The 15,308-nt window shown below is 39.7% G+C and overlaps 1 protein-coding gene and 1 non-coding gene across 2 annotated transcripts in view; one reads left to right on the top strand and one right to left on the bottom strand.

The window, feature by feature from the left end:
• Positions 1 to 15,308, bottom strand: part of TANGO6 (transport and golgi organization 6 homolog) — a 177,672-nt gene that overhangs the window by 107,848 nt on the left and 54,516 nt on the right. The window contains exons 12-13 of the mRNA XM_061138812.1: positions 9,304 to 9,438; positions 1,138 to 1,614 (exon numbers count right to left, since the gene is read on the bottom strand). Of these exons, the coding sequence (XP_060994795.1) occupies positions 1,138 to 1,614; positions 9,304 to 9,438 (612 nt within the window). The remainder of the gene's footprint in view (positions 1 to 1,137; positions 1,615 to 9,303; positions 9,439 to 15,308) is intronic.
• LOC133055344 (small nucleolar RNA SNORA40) lies at positions 3,817 to 3,943 on the top strand. Its single transcript, XR_009692631.1, has one exon. It is a non-coding gene; the product is annotated as a small nucleolar RNA SNORA40 (small nucleolar RNA).

Genomic DNA, 15,308 nt, shown 5'->3' with positions numbered 1-15,308 from the left:
CTCAAAAGAATAAATGCTTGTACTCCTCTTTGCTGTAGTTAGATACTGGTCTGACTGTGAATCTTGTGAGAAAAATAGTATATATGTTTCAAGTTCCATTTTTATAATGGTTAAAAAAGTGTAGCGATCAGGGGGAGATACTTCTTGAAGTTGTCTAGTATACATTAAAAGTAGGCATGGAAACCAAAATCTGAAAGAACAATTCTCAACATTTTTTCCACTACAGCCCACAGTAAATAACCCATTCTTAGAAAAGACATGACAGACTATAGCCCCTGACACACAAGAGGCCAGGTTTGGGGCTATGTTCACTGAATGGCACATCTGCTAACTTGATCCTTTTCTCTTACACTCAAGAAAGCATATGGAAAGGCAAGGGCAAGACAGAGATGTTATTACTGGGATAACCTTGAATCTATTCTAATTTATTAAAAAAAAATCTTTTGCAAACTTCAGCTCTTCAACTGACATTAGTAACAGCCTGTAAAAACTCTGGCCTTCTGCTCATGTTCAACTGAGTCTTGCTTCTGTAGAACAATTACAATTTCCCCAAGGGTGGCCCAGGACAGGGCGTGATACACAGTCAAGGCTCCTGGACAGGCTCCTGGACAGTGGGCCTCACTGTGTGTGTGTGTGTGTGTGTGTGTGTGTGTGTGTGTGTGTGTGAGGCTCCTGGACAGTGGGCCTCACTGTGTGTGTGTGTGTGTGTGTGAGACACAGTCAAGGCTCCTGGACAGGCTCCTGGACAGTGGGCCTGTGTGTGTGTGTGTGTGTGTGTGTGAGAGACACAGTCAAGGCTCCTGGACAGTGGGCCTGTGTGTGTGTGTGTGTGTGTATGTGTGTGTGTGTGTGTGTGTGTGTGTGTGAGGCTCGTGGACACTGGGCCTCACTGTGTGTGTGTGTGTGTGTGTGAGGCTCCTGGACAGTGGGCCTGTGTGTGTGTGTGTGTGTGTGTGTGTGTGTGAGGCTCCTGGACAGTGGGCATCACCGTGTGTGTGTGTGTGTGTGTGTGTGAGACAGGCTCCTGGACAGTGGGCCTCACTGTGTGTGTGTGTGTGTGTGTGTGTGTTGTGTTCTACTCACTGTGTGTTTGTGTTCTACTCACCATGTGTATGTGTCTGAGTGTGTTCTACTCACCTTGAGAAGCTTCTCCTGCATATCAAGGACTTTTGCTTCTCTCTGCTCTATCCAGCGAGAAAGAGTTCGCAGGGCAGCAGCCCGTGTTGGAATTTGAGGATCATAAGCTGATAAAAGAGCTTCCTGGAGCTCTTCTGTGGTTTCACCTCCTGATTTTTGGTTTGCAGTGGTGCTGGGCTCGTGGACTTCATGAGAAGCAACATGGCTTTGCTGTGGTTCAAGGTGGCCATGAGACACATCGCTGTATCTTTCATAACTGGTTTGTTGCTGCTCTTCCCTTTTACCTTCTGGATCCTTTTTGTTTAGGGTACTCTGGGCAGCCACACTGACAGCCTCAGTGGAAAAGGCCCCATGAGTAGAGATGGTAATGCGGAGATCAGCAGCAAGTTCCTGGATGACAGGGTCAGGGTATGTGCTGGAGACCTTCTCCAACAGAGGCAGCAATTGCTTCAGGACAGCAAAATCACTTGACTTCAACTACAAAATGAAATTTTAAAAATGCAAACCCAAATTAACACAGCACAAGGCAAGAGACGCTAAGAAAAAGTTGGAAACAAATCTTGTTCCTGGTGTAATTCGCACATAGCCTGAACCTGGCACTCTAACACTATGGTCTTATAATTAACATTTATTGAATACTTACTGTGTACAGGTACTTTTCTAAGTAATAAAGTACATTAGGAACAAATATTATTACTCTTTTCTCCCCCTCCCCACTCCCTCGCATATTATTACTCTTAATATTTATAATCTGATGGGCAAACACGACTGTTATTACTTTAATTTGCATTAATCGGCCTAACAGCACTGTTAAGCATCCTTCCATGTTTATTAACTGTCTACATTTCTTCTGGGAACAGCCAGTTTTCATCCTTTGTATCCCACTTACCTCTTAGACCTGTTTGTCTCTATAGTTGGTTTTTTTTTAATTAATTTATTTTTTAATCAAAGGATAACTGCTGTACAGAATTTTGTTGTTTTCTGTCAAGCATCTACAGCTATTCTTACCATGACATATTTTAATACCCAGTCACATGGTGAAATTCTTTTATATTTTGATCTGTATTGTATTATTATACTTTTTACTAGGATGTACCTTTTGCCATAAAAAGATGAGTTCACATTAGCAAGTACTTAGTGCCTGACACACAGTAAGTACTATGTGAATGGTTTAAATGTAAACACAATAAACAAACAAATCACACACACACATATTCACAGCCCTATAAAACAGTTACTGTTACTATCTACATGTTAAACAGGGGAGGGACTTCATGAGTGGTCCAGGGGTTAAGATTTCACACTTCCAATGCAGGGGATACAGGTTCAATCCTTGGTCAGGAAACTAAGATTCTACATCAGGGTGGTGCAGCCAAAAATTTTTTTTAATTAAATTAAAAAATAAAAATAAATAACTAAACAAGCGGGGGGAACTGAGGTACAGAACAGTTAGGTAACGTGTGTAAAGTCACACAGCTGAAAGATGGTAAGATGTGAACCTAATAAGTCTGGCTCCAGAGCCCACACTCTTAACTAAACCCACACAGTCTCATTTGAATGAATAAAGCTATTCTTAACTGCAAGATCTAAAGTGGCTGGTCAGCATACAAGGGCACCTCAGGCGTGGAAGGGACTGGGATGGAAACTGGCAGAAGGGAAGTTCCCCTAGAAAAGGAGAGTGAAAACTACTTAAGATTTTATTCTCTCTAGAAGCTTTGTTCTCATAAAGCCTTACTAGGAAAGGTGCATAGGCAGTCAGTGAAGAAAAATCAGTGGTGATACTTTTCTGTCTGAAAATACTGGAAAAACTGTGATATGAAGCTTCATGAAGCCCTGATCATTTGAAAACCTTACACATCTAAAATCCTTTTTAGAACAAGGCAGGGTATTTATTACTCACTCATTCACATGCTTCATTATGCAACCAACCAATCAATTAACCATTTTCATAGGACCTACATAGTATTCTCATATTACATTTCAGCTTCACAGAATTGTTATTGTTCATTTTCTCTACCACTTTCCTCGCAGGTAAATGAAAAGTTGAGATATATGTCAGGTTTGTACCTGGAATTTCACAATAAAAATATATATCACCTAAGAAAAAGGTCCATCTTATCAAAAATCTATGTGGTACTGGAAAAGATATTTTAGGATAACTGTGCTAGCATTATCACCATGCTGGACTTCATTCAGTGCCTCTGTAGTATCATGTGTCTTTGTTTGTTCTTTAAGTACCTGAAATGAGAATATCTACTTCTAACTATAGTGTATGGCTTCTTTTTCATTTCTAGTATATGTAACAATTTCTTCTTTAAAAAAAAAAAAAAAAAAAAAGACAAATAGACCAATGGAACAGAATAGAGAGACCAGAGATAGACCCACATAAATACAGTCAACTGATCTTCGACAAAGGAGCAAAGGCACTACAATGGAGAAAAGATAAACTTTTTCACAAATGGTGCTAGAACAACTGGACATCCATAGGCAAAGAAATGAATCTAGACACAGACTTTACACTGTCACAAAAATCAACTAAAAATGGATCATGGACCCAAATGTAAAATGCAAAACTATAAATTCCTATAAAATAACCTAAGAGATATCTAGCTGACCTCAGGTATGCTGATGGCCTTTTTAGGTGAAATACCAAAGAAATCCATTAAAGAAATAACTGATAGCACTTGTGTTTGTTTTTGTTTAATTTGTGGACAAAGACTTACAGACAAGTGCAAAAGTAAGTCCTCTTTTGCAACCCACAACTCATTGTTCAGTATGAGTTTTGATACAGATAAGAAGGAACATGATCCATAAAATGGGTGTGTATTGATGAGCATGAAGATTGCTTCCAGGGCTATAAAGTTAAATAAGCTTTTAAATTACCAGCTGTCTTGATCCTAGTACTCAGTTTTAATGTTGACATAAAACAAACAATGGGCTCCTCTTTTTAGGCTTTTATCTTCAGAATACAGTGTCTGGATTTTCCAAAGGTATTGGCATATCCCAATGATCTCTGTCAAGTTCTAGGGTGTGATAACTTAGGAATTAATATCATTTGAACTTGATAAGCTTTTAGAGAACTAGACATCCCATCTCCTGACCCTAAACAGGAACCTATAGTGAACTGCTTGAGGAAATTGGATCTTAAAGATTACAGGCATCACAGCTGTGGATTGAGCAGAACTTTTTGTAGGGCTGCCTTGAAGATGACAACTTTGGAGGAACTATGGTGACTGGCAGTGGAAAGAATCAGGATGTGTGAAAATCCTTAAAAATTTATTGACTTAAATAACTTTGCCTATGTTATGAATAAAAAGAAACCTTTGTGCAGAAAAAAAAAAAAAAAGAAATAACTGATAAGCTGGACTACATTAAAACTTAAAACTTCTGCTCTGCAAAAGACAATGTCAAGAGAAAAGACAAGACAAACCACAGACTAGGAGAAAGTATTTGCAAAACATACATTTGATAATGGACAGTAATCTAAAATACACAAAGAACCCTTAAAATTCAACAATAAGAAAACAAACAACTCAATTAAAAAACGGGAGAAAGACGTGAACAGACACCTCACCAAAAAAGATAGCAATCGAAGATATGCTCAACATCATATGTCATCAAGGAATTGAAAATTAAAACAACAGTGTGATAACATGACACAATCATTAAAATAACTAGAATCTAACATTAACAACACCAAACACTGATGAGGATGCGCAACAAAAGAAACTCATTCAGTGCTGGTAGGCACAAAACGGTAGAGCCGCTTTTGTAAGACAGTCTGGTAGCTTCTTACAAAACTGAACATATTGCTGCTATAAACTTGAACAATTGAACTCCTTGATATTTACCCAAATAAGCTGAAAACTTATGTCGACACAAAAACCTACACACAGATGCTTATAGCAGCTTTACACATAACTTCTAAAACCTGGTAGCAACCGGATGTCCTTCAGTAGGTGAATGGATAAACAGATTGTGATATATGCAGACAATGGAATATTATTCAGATCTAAAAAGAAATGAGCTATCAAACCACACAAGACATTGAGGAAACTTAAATGTGTATTTCTAAGTGAAGGAAGCCAATCTGGGAAGGCTACAGAGTATACGATTTCAACTACATAATGTTCTGGAAAATGCAAAACTAGGGAGACGGTAAAAGATCAGGAGTTAGGGGGAGGAAGGGATGAATAAGCAGAGGATTTGGGGGTTAGACCAGCTATTAGGTACAACACTATAATGGTGGATATTATACATTTGTCAAAACCCATAGTGTACAACACTAAAAGGGAACCCTAATGGAAACCACAGACCACAGGTGATAATGATGTGTCAATGTGTGTTCATGGATTGTACCAAGGTACCATTCTGGAGCCAGATGTTGATACAGCAGGAGAGGCTTTGCCTGTATGGGGGCAGGGGGTATACAAGAAATCTCTGTACCTCCTGCTCAGTTTTGCTCTGCACCTAAAACTGCTCTAAAATATAAAATCTATTTTTAAAAAATAACTATGTTTTCTCCCTATTTTCAAACTTGGTCACTGTGCAATTCATCTTATTCCACTAGGTAACGTCTCTAATCACCATGGATTCTGAACCAAATAGCTTCTAAGGAAATGAAAGTTATGTATTCGCTCAGCTTCACAAGGCTACAGATTTCTCACTATGAGAATAACCAGGGAAATCTAAGACTATAATATAAATGTTCAAAAAAGTTTTTGAGGTATAAAGTAATAATTAATTGATAAATGAGAACACTGAAGCACTAAGTAATTATCAATTATTTTTCAAGGGTCACCAAGGGCTGCTACCAAACTTGAGAAGTAACTGTAGTCCTCATTTTTCCTCCTGCCATTGCTTCTCAGCATAGATCTCACATCTAGATCTCAGAACTCTGTGTAAAAGCCCCGAGGTTGGAAAGAGCATCCCACAAGGGAGTGACAGACTCCTTCATCTGGCTGCCTCTTTCCCAGTTTTTGGAATGTTTCAGGAACAGAACAAGCAGTGCTATGTCAGCCCACTTCTACAATCTCCTTTAGGAATGGAAGTTAGGTAATGACTTGAAGTAGAAGTTAGATTAATGATTTGTTCTAAATTTCTGCAAATTCTCAAATTTAGAAACTGGTGGTTAGATCAGTAGGGGTGGGATTAAGGGTGGTGGGTGGTGGGAGAGGGCATGTCCTCTAAGACCCCAAACTTTTTAGCACCAGGGACCGGATTTTTCCGGAAGGCAATTTTTCCGTGGACTTGGTGGGAGGGATGGTTTCGGGATGATTCAAGTGCATTACATTTATTGTGTACTTTATTTCTAATATAATGCCACTGATGATCTCATGGGAGATACTGGTCTTTGGCCTGGAGGTTGGGGACCCCTGCAACAGAGGAGAACCTGGGTGGTCAGCCAGAGGAGGGCATGTACCCGAAAACCCCCCACAGGAGACTTTACAAAGCTCCCCTAGAGGACAAACACACTCTCACTCTGCCTTACCTGCTGCAGTGAGAATTATTATTTTGGAAGAATCCACAAGTCTCTTCCAGCAATAAAATGCTGACCGAAAAATTCCTAATTCTGAAAAATATTTACATTTATCTTGTGTTCTCATTTCTGTATATCACCTATGTTTCTTCAGATATTTAGCTGAGCAGTTTATATGTCTAGGTCCTTATTTATAATGTTGCTGAATTTACTCATAAGTGGAACTTGAAGGCAAACTCCATGAGGGATCGGACACTTGATAAACATTTCCTGAATGAGTTCATCCCATGATACTCTTGAAAAAGTATTAATAGCATGAAATCTCAAAGTCTGGCTTCAAGTCCCAACCCCCCAAGACCATGTCTCCTCCACGTGGCAGGGCTTCAGAGGACTCTGTGGGCCCTGGAACATCATGCATAAACTGCTTCCTGGGGGGACAGGGAAGTCATCAACACCATACTTTTACTGATGACCAATCTTGACATTTAGAAAATACATTTGGAATTACAGCTGTCTAGCTAGCAGCCTTAAACCTATACTTTCTCTTCTTAGACACTATGTTCTAATAATCATCTTACATAAATTAGAAAGGAAAGAAAGGTTCAAAAGCTGTTAGATTTTGTTTCATTAGCTAAAACAATGAATCATGATCAGGGATAGGTATAATGCAACCTTCTAGACTTTGAAGCAAAAACCTAGCCTAGCGTGACAATGAACATCTGAAAACATAATTCAGGATCATGACTTTTTTTCTAATACAAAGACAGAAAACCTAGCATTACTATAGAAGCCACTTATAAATCCTTCAATCAAACAGAAAAAAAAAATTAATAGATCTAGGGCAAAGGTATGGGGTGACGTGTTTATGTTCACTTTAACTGCAAAGTCAGAGGAACTCAGGATACAGTCGGTGAGTCAGGATGGCTCATGGAAGGGCAGGGTCACAGTAAAGGCTATACTACATCTGCATCAGTCAGGTGAATATCTGTTAGAACAGGACTAATCTGCATAGCCAGCCCCACAATGATGGACTTCAATAAGGAATTGGAGATTTCTGTGTTTTGTTTTCCATTTGCAACATGGTTTGAAATTCTAAGTGTTAAATAAGCAAAAAAACACACTCTCAACTATGGAAACAAAGACTAATAAAATCAATACTCAACCAGAAAAACACAAATCAACCAGGTCAGCTAAATCCATTAACAGTACAACTTAAGAAAAACTATTCCAGGGACTTCCCTGGTGGTCCAGTGATAAAGACTCCACGCTCCAAAGGCAGGGAGGGGAGGCCGAGTTTAATCCCTGGTCAGGAAAACTAAGATTCCCGCATGCTGCTTAGTGCACCCAAAGAGAAAAACAATTTCATTGGTGAACTCCTCCTTGACAGTTCTAACAGGAGGAATATAATACAGCAACTGAACCAAAAGTGCTTTTTTCTAAAACAATAAAAAATTAGGAGTGCTAAGTAAATCTACCAAGAAATGGGGTTCACATTAACAACAGGCCCAAATAAAATTTCTTTTCTCCTAAAGGACAAGCTAGAGAGAGGCAAATTCTAATAGATCAAGAAGCAGTATCAGAATTTAATCCTTAAACGCAAAAATCCATTCCCAGAGGAGTTCCCTACTCATTGCTAAGAGTTCTGTCCAGTCTGATTTCAGGGCAGACTTCATCATACTGGCAGTAACCCTATTCCCCTTTCGCGCAGTCTTCTCATGTGGTGTGCCACACACACAGATGCTTACCTAGCCACTTGTTCTGACCCCTGGTCTACACAGCTCAGCTACACAGCCTTCTACCAGGGTCTTAAGTGCACAGAGCTCCTTCCTGCTTCAGTCCTCCTACCTGACGCAGTGTCACTGAAAGAGGCCTCTCCATCTGCCCTACACACACTCCCCAATTCTTATGCATCAAGTCTTAGCTTAAACGTATAGACAGTCCTTATGGAAATCTCCCCAGCCTAGGTTAGATGTTATGTTCTCTTGGTACCCTCTACTTCTTATTTGAGGTACTTCACTCAATTCTATTTTTTGACACAATTATTTTATGCCTGACTCCCTCATAGGTTCTAAGTTTCATGGCAGGAGGGACCATGTCTGCTTCATCCACTGCCCCATTTCCAGCACCTTGGCTCAGCCTTTGGCACATAACAAGTAGGCAATACATATTTTTGAGTGAATAAAGTTAAAAAATTATAAATTAAGTATGTAAAAGATACATGTACTGGAAACAAAACTTTTAACATGCCGCATGATATGAGTTGAACAATGGATCCTGTGCCAAAATAGAACTATTGAAAACATGGAATCCTATGCAGCCAGTAGGTTACAGAGATTCTTCCCTGACAACAGCAGCAGTGACAAGGGTTGAGCTTCAGAGAACCATTACAGCGAAGGGCAGAGAATCCAGTATGCACCACAGATGCAAAACAGGTAATGCCAAATCCAGCTTATGCCAGGTCAGAAAGGGCCCTGCCCTTTTGATAGGGAAGTCTATCCAGGTAACAGGGAGGAAGTGGTATCATTTTCTTGTCTTCTTCTTGGAGAGAATTCTTATCAACAACCTGACTTGTTTATCCCAGTTCTCCTGTGTGCAGTAGCCATTCTGACTTCTCACAGGGGTATGGATGAGAAGCAACATGTTTTTCTCTTCTTCCTCCTTTCAAGTTTGTCTCACTTCTCACTCACCTGAACAGCTCCTCCCAGCATGACGGCCACCAGCCCCATGGACATGCTCAGTGTCTGTGACTCCACGGTGCTCTCTGCCTGGTGGGCCAAGCTTGCACATGCTCGCTGCAAGGTTGCTGCTACAAAGTCCACGACCTACCACAGAAATGAAATTTAGAATCAGCAAGGAGCAAGGAAAAAAAGAAAAACAATTCAAAATTCTCTTTACATCTGATGTCTACACCTTCATCTCCTCCCTCATCAATGTCACAATAGCAAGAAGCTTCAAGAACAACTGCTACCATGTAGCACGCATGGTGCTCAGTGTTCTACATGCACAAGTTCACCTAGGTATCATATCAACTCTAGGATGTACTCGTCCTCATTTCCAGATGAAGAATCTCAGACTTAGAGAGGCGATTTGGGGGACTTCCCTGATAATTCAATGGTTGAGAATCTACCTGCCAATGCAGGGGACATGGGTTCAAACCCTGGTCTGGGAAGATTCCACATGCCGTGGGGCATAAGCCCTAGCTACTAGCATAAGCCCAGCTATTAAGCCTGGGCTCTAGAGCCCAAGCTCTGAAACAAGAGAATCCACCACAGTAAGAAGCCCGTGTACCGCAACTAGACAGTAGCCCCGGCTCGCCAGAACTACAGAAAGCCCCTGAGCAGCAACAAAGACCCAGCACAGTCAAAAATAAGTAAATAAATAAAATTTTTAAAAAGAGGTGATCTGCTCAAAGCCACACAGTCAATAAATGAGAAAGTCCACATACACTTTCTCAAATCTTTTAATACACCAATCTCACCTTCCTTGACTTTTCGTGAATTTTGCTGGGAAATTTAAATGAAAGATGATTTGTTAAATTTCTGACCATCTCCGAGTGTCTTAGATCTGCTTCTCCTAATGAGGATTCCTCCTCAAATATTCCTTACTCCCATTTCGATAGTCTAGTTCTAGTAGGCAAAGAATATGCAAAAAGGCATTCATTTTTTTAGAATTCAATGTCCCCAAATGATCTGCACAACCAATCCAGAGTCATTTTTTAAAGTATTGAATGGTTGTAAAGGATTAAGATTATTCATATATAAGAGTTTACACAGCATCTGGATAACAACTAAGCCTTAAATGGAATTAATTTGGTCAGCATTACTTTAACTGTGCTTTGATTAATCATCTTAAGTAGAAACACATTTGAATAAAAGACGCCTACACATACCCATATATGTGCACACACACAGACATACATGTGCACACACTCACACTTACATTTAGGATTAATGACTCAAAAGGGAAAAATCAACTTGAAAACGGGATGGCTGAGATAGGTCATAATAAATCCCTAAATAACATGCAAGTTTGTATGTTCAACTCTCTAGGCAAATCACATGCTATGCTAGAATCTTTACTGCAGACATAAAGTCAGGAGAATGGCTTGTTAACACTTGTCTTTGGCGCTAAGGCAGGAAACTAGAAAGGTTATTAAAGTTCCACTTACTGGAATAAACAACATGGATTATGGCAATTTTCATCACCCTCTCAAGCCTGAGAATTTATTGATTACTAGAAGTTAAGGACATTTGCTTTTCCCAGAGAAACTGGTGCATCTACCAACTTAGGTTCCACCTATTTTGCCTTCAAAGAGTCTTCTAAAGCACTCCTTGATTATAGGAAGCTTCTATTTCAGCACAAATACACTGTTAAAATGCTGGAACAGAATTATCTAGCCTTCCAGCTTTTTCTAAATTCCTCTCCTCTATCTCTCTGCCTACCTACCTACTGATCTATCTATCTACCCCCCATAGATTGATCTATCTACTATGCTTAATATTGCTAAACAAGTAGTATGATCCTAATTTTGTTAAGAAAGAAACTTTCAGTTTGTATGTGTATTAAAGGAAAAAAAAAAAAAACCTGGGCACTGTTAACTGGTGTGAGAGCCAACTGCTATTGTTACTTATGAAGTACCTTTCCCCCTAAACTTTCCTATAACAACAAAACCTCTATACCCATTTTGACAACACCTCCTCCCCCACTAATCATTTCCTGTGATTTTATGAACTGTCAGCCATAAGAATAGATAGGTATGTGACTGCTGTTGGTCCTAGAATTTATGTATATTGAGCAGACAATGGAAGACACCTTTATTTTTTACTTAAACATTTTTGTAAAGCTATATAATTCTAAAAGCCAAATGTTCGTGGAAGTTTATAAAGAAAAAATGGCAGTTCCCTACCCTATTTCTCCCCATCTGATTCTACAGAGGCAACTGGTTTTACTTAGCTATTTTAATGATAATAGTAAGCATTTACAATTTACCAGGTACTGTTCTGAATGTATTATAGGTATTTACTCAATTAAATCGTCAAAATGATCCTTTGGGGATATGTAAACCTGTTGCCAACATTGCCCTTACAGATGACTCTAAGGGAGCTGAGGCCTCACTGTTGAGCCTACAGACTTCAACTTAATCCTCCCATTCTGCAGCGTGCTGCATCAGCCAAGTTCAAAGTCTTTGGGTTCAACCTCTCTCAAGAATAAACCTCTAGTCTTCTGCTGGGGAGGGGAGGTGGCTGTACAAAGTTAAAGAAGGAATCAAATAGTTTACGGACTCTTGTGGAGCTTGTCAACATGGTCCAAATTCAGCTCCATCATTAGGGCTTGTCTGGTGCCCCCAGTCCTTCCACGTTTCTGCAGGGAGAAGTGGTTTGTTTGTTTGTTTTTTCCTTTTCTCAAAAAACTTCTAACAGCTCTTTAGAGGCACATGGCTTTGCTTCCTGACTTCTCTCATGCAAGCACTTAGCTTTCCATTTTCTGAAGTTGCTACTATCTTCCAGTTTCCAAATTTTGTTACTCTCTTTGATCCACTGTATCTCTCCTCCTGCTCTGCTGGTCACTGTGGTTTCCAGAGGGAACAGATAAGCACCATCTTTTGTTCAATATAGCATCTTTAATCAGAAGTCTCTACTTTTTAAAAAATTTGTACTTCTATGTGGCTTGAATATTTTTACAGTGAGCAGGTGCAGGTGTTACTTATGTTAAAAAATGTAACATATGAAAATAAAACCCCTTTTACTCTGCCAATTACAGTGATCCAGTTATAGAATGGTGCAGAGGGTGGCAGTTTCCTGGAAGGGCAGGAAAAAGGCAATCTTGTTCATTCCACTCCATATACACTGGCCCGCTTGCTGATCCTGCCACACACTGGGCATACTTCCTCTCATCTGGAACACTCTTCCCTTAGGTATATCAATGGCTCCCTCGTTCCCTGCTTCAGATCTTTGCTCAAAAGTTACTTTTCTCAGTAAGATTCTCCAGGACCACCCTGTTTACCTTACCACACTCCCTTCACCATCCCTTTCCTTGTTGGATTTTTTTCTCTCTAGTGTTTACCACTGTCTAACATGCTGTGTCTTTCTGCTTGTTTACTGTCTCTCTCTCTATATATATGAATCTAAGTTCCATGAGAGCACAGATATGTCTGTTTTGTTCATTGATATGTCTCTGATACCCAGAAGAGCAGGTGGCACATAGAAGGCCCTCAATACATATTTATTGAATAAAAGAACTTGGGAGTTGGAACAGGGCTCTGAGTCAGTAAAGACCATTCCATGCCTCATTCTTCTCTGCATTATCTCACATACTAATATGCCATTTGCAACACAGTTTTTAAAGTTTTTCCTCTTTCATCCAGGAATCCTTCAATATGCATTTGTAACAAATAGAGAGATGTGTCTTTTTACATAACTGTGCTGTGTTTAGACGCTCAGTCGTGTCTGACTCTGCGACCCCATGGGCTGTAGCCCGTCAGGCCCTTCTGTCCATGGGGATTCCCCAGGCAAGAATACTGGAGTGGGTTGCCATGCCCTCCTCCAGGGGATCTTCCCAACTCAGGGATCAAATCCAGGTCTCCTACACTGCAGGCAGATTCCTCTTTACTGTCTGAGTCACCAGGGAAGCCCAAGAATACTGGAGTGGGAAGCCTATCCCTTCTCCAGGGGATCTTCCTGACCCAGGAATCAAACTGGTGTCTCCTGCATTGCAGGCGGATTCTTTACCAACTGAGCTACCCAGGAAGCCCCTTTTACATAAGTACCACACTACAAATACACAAAATACAAATTCCTTATATCTTCTAATAATGGGTCCATGACTTTTGATACAATCGGTTTGTTTGAATCAAGAACCATTCAGTACACTTCCCTGATAGGACTCAAGTCCCTTTTAAGCTGCAACAGCCCTGTCCCTCCTTAATGCCATTTATCTGATGAAGAAACTGGGTCATTTGTACTATGTAATTTCCTGCATCATGCATTTGGCTAATTGTTTCTTCATGGCACTTAATTTGCTCCTTTATCCTGTGGGGTAGGGGGGGTTGTTTTATATTGTTTGGGGGTTTGGAGAGGAAGAATAGTTCCTGGTGGTGAGGCATACGTCATACTGCATTACATGAGAGGCACAGAATAATGTCTGCGTCTCTTCTTATAGTGATGTTAAGATTACTCAGCCCAGTGAATCCCTGGCAGTCCAGTGGTTGGGACTACTTGCTTTCACTGCTGAGGGTGCAGGTTCAATTCCTGGTTGGGGAACTAAGATTCCACAAGCCGCACAGTGCAACCAAAAAAAAAAAAAAAGATTAATCAGAATAAGCTGAAATATATAGGGAAACATATACTGACACTCTTTCTTTGACTCTCTGGAATGAGTCAAAGAGTCGGACACGACTGGGCAACTGAACAACAACACACTGATATTAGCATTAACCGTGAAATCCACCAAAAATAAAACGAACAGGCAGATGGAGATGTAGACAAAAATATGATAAAGCAAGTACAGTAAAAGATTAAGGACAGAATCCAGGTGGTGGATACCCAGATAATCACTATACAATTCTTTGAAACTTGAAAGTTTTTATAATTAAATGCTAGGAGAAGAAAGGATAAGATGGTTCGGGTCTATTTGGCCTAATACATTCATTATAAAGGATCCCTAATGGTTTTTGCAGACATTGATGATTGCTACCTCAATCGATTATTTCATTAGGGGATTGCAAAATATTAATATAATTTTCTAGTTCTCATTTTGAATTTTCCAGCTGTGGCTCATACACAAAGAAAAAAATGTCTTCATTGACTAATTACATAGAAACATAGTTGCCACAGGAAAGATAAATGTCTTATTCTTTCCCTGCATTTATGGATTTACAAAGTAGTGAACTGATCACCTAGGAACCTCTAAAGATGTCCTATGAGATACCTTTTGGGGGGAACTTGATACATTTCAAACCACTGCAGGCATTATTCTTTTGCATGCTCAAATTGTCCTACCTGTGGTCAGTGGGAGCCCCTCCAAGTTAATCTGAATGCTACTGACATGAGCCTGTTAATCTCAGACTGCTCTCTTGTCTTCAGGCACAACAAGATGCCCTGAGGCTTACACTGTACAATTTCTGCCCTGGACCTGAATGAACCTTAAATCCAATGAGCTTTGTGCTCTTTTGGTAGGAAGTGGTGTTTAGAAACTATAATCTGGTACTAGTGATGCTTAGGGCTACTGGACTGTCATTGCTTCTTGGCACTGACAATGGACTGAGCTAGGAAATATCTGTTTTTAAAAATGAGAAAAATAAACTATGAGTTCATACAAACACTTCGAGGTAAAATTTAATATGATAGGGGTTCTACTTAACTTAATTTTAAATTCATTAAACTGTTTTATTTCTTATACTGAAAGTCTTCATTCCTAATGATATTAACAAAATTACTTATAACTTATTTATTACTTATAATTTATCCATATGCATGTATGTATTTCAAAATAATATACCAAAATTATCACCATCAGTAAGTCTACAAGATGCAGTTCAGTGGGGTTTTCTGTGGTCCTTTTTGTCCTGCTACAGTTCAACCTCAGATGAAAGAAAATTTAATGGGACAAATCACTTTTGGATCAGCCTAATGCCATTGTTCCTTAATTAGGTATAAAGGGAGATAAGTGGGAAAGTTTAAGTCATATCAGTTTT

Source organism: Dama dama, chromosome 4 (genome assembly GCF_033118175.1).
Source record: "Dama dama isolate Ldn47 chromosome 4, ASM3311817v1, whole genome shotgun sequence".
Classification (NCBI taxonomy): Eukaryota; Metazoa; Chordata; class Mammalia; order Artiodactyla; family Cervidae; genus Dama; species Dama dama.
Note: the sequence above shows the minus strand (reverse complement) of the source record. Positions and strands in the feature narration are given on the sequence as shown.